This window comes from Haplochromis burtoni, unplaced genomic scaffold, assembly GCF_018398535.1.
Source record: "Haplochromis burtoni strain Fernald_Lab_line unplaced genomic scaffold, NCSU_Asbu1 Contig_328, whole genome shotgun sequence".
In the NCBI taxonomy this organism is placed as follows: Eukaryota; Metazoa; Chordata; class Actinopteri; order Cichliformes; family Cichlidae; genus Haplochromis; species Haplochromis burtoni.
The window spans coordinates 546310-554909 of NW_024582689.1; the positions used below are offsets into that span (position 1 = coordinate 546310).

At 42.8% G+C, this 8600-nt stretch overlaps 1 protein-coding gene across 1 annotated transcript; it reads right to left on the minus strand.

Annotated features, from left to right (window-relative positions):
• Positions 1–5252: 5252 nt before the first annotated feature.
• LOC102298379 (early growth response protein 1-B) lies at positions 5253–8216 on the minus strand. Its single transcript, XM_005941998.2, has 2 exons — positions 7629–8216; positions 5253–7362 (listed from the first exon to the last, which is right to left on the minus strand). Exons 1-2 carry the CDS (start codon positions 7783–7785, stop codon positions 6035–6037), a joined length of 1485 nt encoding a protein of 494 aa, XP_005942060.1. The 5' UTR covers positions 7786–8216; the 3' UTR covers positions 5253–6034.
• Between the last annotated feature and the right edge of the window lie 384 nt (positions 8217–8600).

Genomic DNA, 8600 nt, shown 5'->3' on the forward strand with positions numbered 1-8600 from the left:
CCTGATTTTACTTTTCTGTGTTTTAAGAAGGTCCCCAACACCACTGACTGAATTACAGCTTCACATCGTGACAGAGCTTCCACCATGTTTTATAGATGCCTGTAGAAACTCACTGTTGTGCCTCTCCTTACGTCTTCGCTACAGTCTGATGATGAATTGAACCAAAAGTTTCAAATTTGGATTCATCACTCCATCACAGATTTTCAGTCCAATTCTTGTTTAATTTAGGGTACCTCAAGCTTTTCTCCCTGTTTCCCTTCCCTAAGAATGGCTTCTTGAAGCCACCCTGAAACTGAGACCATTTCTGATAAACAGATGGATGTGCTGAAGGGCCAGATGCATCTCTCAAGTCCTCTATCAGGTCTTTGCTGGATTGTTTTCCTGTTTCTTAAGGACATGACTTTCAGATACTGTTCATCTGCTGTAGATCGTTTTTAGGCCTGACACTTCTTCTTTTGTCCTCCACTTGTCCACTTTCCTCAGATGTTTTAAGGACAAACTGCATACTACGCTGGGAAATCCCATGTATTGCCAGTTTTCAGCTTTTTGGGACTCACCTTCTTGGTGGAAAAATAAAATTTTATGTCTGTCACATTGTGTTATCTTTGGCATTTTTCATAGATTCAACTAAAAAAAATGGGAACAAATAATGTGTTTTTGTGACAGGCTGCCAGTAACAAAATGCCTAAAGGTACAATTTAAAATCGGTTCTTTGCTGTTTACTGTTATGTGTAAACACAACACTGGTTCATCCCTTGAGTTAGGAGCCTTTTTTATACTTGAATGAGTCACAGGTAAGTGTTAAAGCATTCCTCTGAAAATGGTCAGGTACAAGGACTCGACTGAAAATGAGTGAAAAAGCAGCCAATGTCTAAAGAAATGCTTTACGTGCCCCTCAGAAAGCCTCAATAACCTGCTCAAGACTGTCTGCTTGGAGTTAAAATATAAAGAAGTCTTATACTAGATATATCAGGATTATGTCATCTTAAACAAGTATAGCACCACCTGTTTTACATACTCACAGGTAGAGATAAACATAAACATTTACATCACATCTCTGGCCATCGTTCTCCTTTTAGCTCTGCTTTTGGTCTCCACCTGTTCTCAAGGTAAATGCCTCTCTTTAGCTGTTTAATATTCCACTGCTGTTTATCAGCCAGCTGCTTTTTAGCTGTCTGCTTTTTTATGCCAAGCTGGGAAGGTACAGTGGGCTTTCATAGGTTTATTGCAGAAAACAGCTGGATGTTGCTTCTGTAAAAATACTGCGAGTGTGGCGATAGTGGATAGAAAACAGCTGCAGCCACAATCCAAAACAGTGAGCTGAAAGATGTTTCACTGACCTATAGAGAAACTCACTACAGACACCGTATCATTTTTTACTCATTAAAGCTTTTTTTTTTTTTAAATGGATCATTATTTATATTTCCCTAACTCAACTAAGGTGAAGCAAAACGCATCCAAACCATAAGGTTCAAAAGATTTTGCTATGTAGTTATGAATATGTTTGCATGCTCTGAAAATATCATTTACACTGACTTTCCAGATTTCCCCGAGGTTGTCACAGTAAACACGCAGCAGTGCCACAGCAGCATTGTAAGGTCTAAAACTGCAATGTTCCGAGGGCAGCTGCAAATTTCCCAAGTAATTGAACGACTATAAAGTCATTCATCTAACCTGGACGCATTCACCGCTTTCCATTCACCTCAGGTGCAGCATAATGCCTTTGATGTAGACATGTTGCTCACTGGATAAAAGTGCTAGACTGAACTCCTTGACCCAGAGTTGACTTACCAGTTATGAAGGAGCAAGGAAAGAAAAGTTCTTTTTTTCTTCCCCTCACTTTTCTGCTTCGCCTGATCAGTAATACAAATGAAGAATTTCGGAGCCAGAGCAAGGGAAAAGAATTGGGCACTTTAAAATGTTTGCATAACAAGCACCTTCTCACTGCAAAGGTTCTCTTCTTTTTAATCACCTGCACTCTCCAGACCACCTACACCCTTCTTCATGATCAGATACAGGACTGACTGGCTGATGTATGATCCGAGGAATTAATCTGCTAAGCCTGATTGCCATTACCGCCATGCGATTATGCACCTTGATTACCGAGCCCACCCCAAGGACCGTGACGTGCCCCGGTGCACATTTTAAAGGTGCGCATAAAATTATGTGGTGATTACCCCACAATAGATCAATCCACAAGCGAATGAGACTGTGTGGCCATATAGACCGTCTCAAGTAGGACTGTGATTATTAATAGGTACTTGAGGTGACCTGATACCTGAAGCTTGAACCAATGAAACTGCTTCTGAACCTTCATATACGCAAATAAATTCCTTTTCATACATTCTGAAAGTCATTATTGGATTATTGTTGTAGAGGCAGAATTGTTTGGAGTTCAAGCATGGATAAAAGGGATGTTGGACTCTTCAGAGACAACTGGAGCTGTACTTATCCCTCTCAAGATAGGCTTCAGACATTCAATGGCAGTACAGCTTTGGAAGGGCTTCACACTCAGGAGGAGGAGGGATGCTTATTAGTCTATGTCATCATATAGAACTAATGGAGGTCAGTGTGTTGTTGCATGATGAAAAAGACTATGAAGAACAAATGATGTACATAAAAAAAACTGCTGTGTGCCAATTGGGGGAAAAAGAGAAAGCTGGTGATTACAAGTAATGAACATGTAAGTACAAATCATCCTGTAGTGACACTTATCCTCAGAATTTGGGCCTATCTAATCCTTCGCTGTCATTTTTTAGGATTTTTTTTTATCCTGAGCCAAAGTACTCATTTGGTGCAGCAGATAAATAGTACCATTGACTTATCCAGAAGCAATCCTACATCAAGCGATTAATTGGATGAGACAATAAGGCAGTAAAATCACATCAGTTCATGGTTTTCTCCTTGGTCACATATGGAATATGTTAGTCACACAGACGCGCTACCTTGGATAAACTACCCCCCCCCTCTACACAGTGCAACAGTTTTTGTTAACATGTTTGCATTAGTAATGCCCTGGCAAGGATTTAATGGACTTGATGTGCTACAATTCACAGTGGTCCACGTTCTTAGAAAGCATGGTGCTCTGTCATGTGCCCTCCCTGCACAATTACTTAATGGCTTCAGCAATTATGCATATCTACAGGAGTTTTTTTTTTTTTTAAAAAAACAACAACACACACACACTCGTCAGTCAGAGGAAAAGAACTGATTTACGTCTTTTGTTAGGAAGACTTACAACATACTAAACATATTCAATAAAGGCACCGCTGCTGAGACCGGGCTCACATGCTGCAGATACATCAGCCATTTACAATATGCAAATGCGAATTTGAGCTTACAAACGCACAATTGCAGAAATTCCATCACTGGCCACAGTTCAATAACTCTTCAATCTTCAAGTGTCTGGATAATGGTCACCGTGACTGCACATCGCCGCAATTCAAAAACCTCAACCATCCATCACTGGACAATGTTTGCCACTAAAACAACACGGACAAGCGGGTGCGTGCCGATGCCGGTTGGGCCATGCGCTATTGTAAGCAAGGATGAGTGATAGACAGGAGAGGATGGGTACATACTATTCACAGTACTCTGTGTGGCAGCTTGCATTTCCACACTGCTACAGTATGTTTGTCAGCCACAGACAACGCAGGCACTTGCGCACTGCCGTGGGCATGCAAAGTAGTGATCTGCCAGCCAACTGCGTCACGGGCAGTGTACCACCGCGGAGACCCTCATACATGGATGGCTCCACGGTTTGCGGTGACAGATTGTGAGATTTTGACATGTTGAAAAATGCCTCTGAAAATCGTATGCATGTACACAGTAGAGCAAATCAGTGTTGTAGTTGCTTTTACGTTAAGCATTGCTCGTACAATGATCTCTTCTTTACAGAGTGCTGCTTAAAAAAACACTCTAAAGATTACAAAATGAAGAAATGGCTTTCACCACAGCTTTGAGTCACTCTTTCCTTTTTCTTGTAGAAAGGTCTGAAGGCACAAAGATTATTACCTGCACTTACAGGAATGCAATGGGAAGTTTTGACAAGAGGAGGCTAAAGTTCCAGCGTTATTCAAAAAGAAACAAAATCACGATAATAGAAGATGATCGTGTTCAGCGCTTGGATTGAAATTAATATCCTTCTATAGCCCCCAAAAAAGAGGAAAAAGGGGCGATTGAATGAACAAAGGAATGAATGAACACAAGGCTTGAGATCATCTCATTGACATGGCAAGAAAATGTCCTTTTTAACAAGATTACCGTGGCACACGTTGGTGTTCACATCACGAGAAAATCTTTTGAAGTCAACGGGGATTCGGGGCGAGGTATTCATTGTAATGTGTTTGAGCCTCGTGAGTCACAGGGCAGAACTGCGATGTCTAATGTTAGGGCTACAGTGTGGTGCCACGGGGGGCCCGTTATAATGTTTATTTTGGGTAAGACACACACTCATCTGAATGCTCCGATGGGGGGTCTCGACGGCGCACGATACCATTGAGCAAAGTGAGATCATTCCAAACCACACACACGAGAAACTTGCTGCTTCCAGAAAATTTTATTTTGCTCATAAACTTTTCATAAAAATAACAACATCGATATTAATTTAAAGTATTGTAGAAACTGTGTATGTACAAAATCTTTACTTGAACAGTTAATATAACTTAAGGCGAGTTAAATTACTTTTTGCAGTACCCTGTTGGTGACAGTTTCACCAAACTCTGAACATTTTTTTTGTTTTGTTTTGGTTTTTTTTACGTTTTTTTTGCTAAAGTGTGAACATTTTTCAGCATACAGTATCTCCAGCAAAAGATACGAGTCAAAAACCCTTTCATCGCCAAGGTAAAGTCTACAGAAACTCGCAGCAATGTGTGCTACCTGATTACTTAAAAGCAATGTTTTTTTTTCTTTTTAAATATGATTTGCTAGGTTTTTTCCCTAGCTCGAATAAACATACCTCTGTACATACTGTAAAATGGCTTGAATTGAAAAGCCGTACCACAACTAGAGTACATTCCCTTTTTTTAAAATCTAGATCAACAATTCAATGAAATAACTCTCATCGTACCAACAATGGGATGAAGTGCGAAAAGGTTTCCGATATCAAATTGTAACATTTAAAATATTGTATTACTAAACAATAGCCCTCAAAAACCAAGACATTAGTTATGATTTAGAATACAATTCACCTTAAAAAGGACGCTCAAATATACTTGTAAAATATACAGTTGGCTATAAAAATACAAAGAAAGTACAGTAATACAAATATATTTATTTCCCATTTATGATATATCTTTCACAACTGTAATAATCCAAACAATTGTAACACAACACAAAGACCAGTGACAAAAAACACTGACAGCATAATGATAAGAAGATAAACAAACACTAAATCTGATCAAAGGTGGGCAGCTTTATGGTGAGAACCATAAATATGTTAGTCTACATTCATGTCAATAAACCTTCACTGTGGAGTGAACGAGTACCTTGACAGAGGTTGATATTCCAGCCAAAGGAAAAAGAAAAAAAAAACACTGACATAAACATGCAAGAATTTTTAAGAAACATAGTCCAAACAATTGCTCTAAGAATGCTAAAAGCAGAAAATAAGAATCTTAAATGGAGATATTAATAATCTGTAAGTGCAATCCATTCAGTGTGAGAGGCGAATGGAGGTTGGAGCTGTCCAGGTGAAGGAGGTGCTGAACAGCAGTCATGCAATTCAGGGCGGAGAGGTTTGGCTTTACTGACAGTAACAGCAACAAGTTAATTGTTGATCTGTTTACCGACTCTTACAACTTATGCACTTTTTTTTTTTGCATAATAGTCAGCAGCATCGGCAGCCTGCAATAAGGCCGAAGCAGTCCTCTTCCCCTTCTCTGCTCCTCAAAAACTCTTAATATTCGCAAAAACCTTTTACGTTAGGTATTGGCTCACCAGTCAGACCAACTCAGACATCAACTTGTAGTCAGCTGGTTTATCTTCCAAGACGGAAAGATCCTAACATGTTAAGTGTGCACACGCGGCCTGGTCTTCAGATCCCCTCGGGAAGAGTGAACGGCCACGCGCCGGTGGTCACCTGTGGCTTAATTTCCATTTTCTCCTTTTGTTTCAGATGTACGCGTCCGTGCCGTTTTCTCTCGTCGCTGCGGGCAAAGCGTTTGCCGCACACGTCGCAGGAGAACGGTTTCTCCCCGGTGTGAGTCCTGGTGTGGGTGGTGAGGTGATCGCTACGGCTGAAACTGCGCAAACAAATGCGGCACTGGAAAGGTTTGTGGCCTGTGTGGATGCGAATGTGCCGGTTTAACTCGTCCGAGCGAGAGAAGCGCCGGTCGCAGCTCTCCATGGGGCAGGTGAAGGGCTTCTCTTTGGCGGGGCCATGAGAGGCGGCAGGGCTCTTTCTGGCCCTGGGGGGCTTCGCAGCGCGGGTGGTGTAACTTTGGGCAAATGAATCTGGCAGCAAGGAAGAGTACAGGATGGAGTCTATGGTGCTCGGTAAAGCTGGTGTTGTGTATAAGGAATCGCACTGATTAGATGGCTGTGGAGGTTCGGGGAAGGGTTTCAGGTTAGAGGAGAGGCCCATCGGCGGGGGTGGGAGGTAATTATTGTACATGGGGCTGGAGTAGCTCTGAGAGCAGGTGTCAGAGAAACACGGCTCCTGTTTGATGCCCTCCTCCACTTTAAACTCCATCTCCGGGTTGGGACAAATCGGGGGGAACGTGTCTAAAAGTTCCTTTACATCCATTTGCTGGTCAGGGGGGAAATCGCTCGACATCGGAAAGGTTTCAGTCTGGAAACTGGTCTCCAAACAGTCAGACTTATTAAGGGTCCCCCACTCGTAGCAGCTGCTCTCAAACTCATTCTTCACCACGACGGGGAAAGAAGCAGCCTCTGACTTTGGTTCAGCCTTCTTCTGGTTAGGAGCTCGGGATGAGCTGAAGTTGAGCTGGGAAGAGGACGGGTCTTGGACCTGGCCGCCGGCCTGATCATCGGGATACCTCGAGCACGTCTGATCCGGAGAGTACACAGGAGGAGTGGGTCCGGAGCACGTGTAGGACTGCCTCTTGGAGCCAGGGTCTCCAAAATTACCACTGCTGCTGTCCAGCGGCGCAGGCGACGGATAAGTTCCCCGACTGCCGCTCTGTTGCACTTCTGAAAGCGGCAGCGTGGATATGCCCACAATCTCTGTGATCATGTTGAGGAGTGTTTCGGTGCTGCACGGCGCTCCCTGAGATGCCTCCACATAGAAACTGCCGGAGTAGGCGAGCGAGGAGGGGGTGTATGTGTCTTTTGGGCACTCGCAGGGGTTAAAAGCGAATTCTGAGTTGGAAGCTTCGGTTTTGAGAGTTGCAGGTGTTCCTTCTGTGGAATTAGAAAGAGAGGAAACTTTGTAACCGCGAGTCTTTTATAAGTGGATTAAAAAATGAGTGGAATTTAAGCGATTGGTGGGGGTGTGTGAAAAAAAAAAATCTGCGTTACATAAACATCCGTGCGTATTTTGCCCCCGATAGAGAGCATACCGGACTGCCCCGAAAATAAAGTCTCATCGCTTTCCGGTAATGCTCATCTTCTACGTTTTAAACGGTCATGCATGCAGATTCATCGACAGTGCAAACATGCGAACTCACCGTGGCCAAACTGGGCAGGTACTCCCCGCTCTGCATCGACATACACCTCCTGGTTATCTTTCCGCACGCTGTTTTCCATCCCCAAGGAAGAACTGTTGCAATTCTCAAACTGAGGGTAGAAAGAATCTTTCGCATTCAAATCCATATTGTTCAACATACTGATGCACTTAAAAGTCCGTCTCTCCCAGGGAAGGAAATAAAAAAGGTAAAAAAAAAAAGGGAGGGGGTAAACAAATAATACAGAAGCTTGTTTTCTTTCAACCCTCCTTTTGATGGTATTCAACAAATGATCCAAAGTGGTCTGTGGTCAAAAACAGGGAAAAAAAGCAATTAACGGTATTCCTTTTCGTTTCTGCTCCTCGGTAGGTATTTGCCTGCTGTGGATTTCACATCAGCGACTTCCCCTCTCTCTCCTTATATACACTTTGGCAGCTCCCTCGGCCCTCCTCCCCATTCATCAGCTCCAGTGAGAGGATTCCCCGCTGCGTGTAAACTTCATGCCCATATATGGACAGAGGATGTGACGGTGTCCCCACCTCCCCTCAAATCCTCCCTCCTCCCATGCCGGAGAGATGGGAGTCTGACGTTGCAACAAGTGGCGGTAGTGTTCCTTAATAATGATGCCTTTTTCTTTCGAATCGTCTTTTTAATTAAAATGCCACAAAAGTGAAGCTAATCTTGAGCCATAACGTCCTCTTCTCCTGGATGCATCCTCGTCCAACGCGGAAAATTTCACACTGAAAAGAAACAATGTCAAAAGGGCTCCACAGTCCATGCGCCCATTTGTTTTGGCTGTGCGTGTCAAACGAGTATTATTCCTCTTGTTTAGTAGCCGAGAGGGACGCAGTTACCAATTAAGGATGTGTAAAAAAGAGTTACTCCAACTTGGGACTATGAGCTTAAAAGACGGAAATGTCTAATTTGTTGCAGTAACTACACATAACATGCAATACAGAATACTAAATACTATAA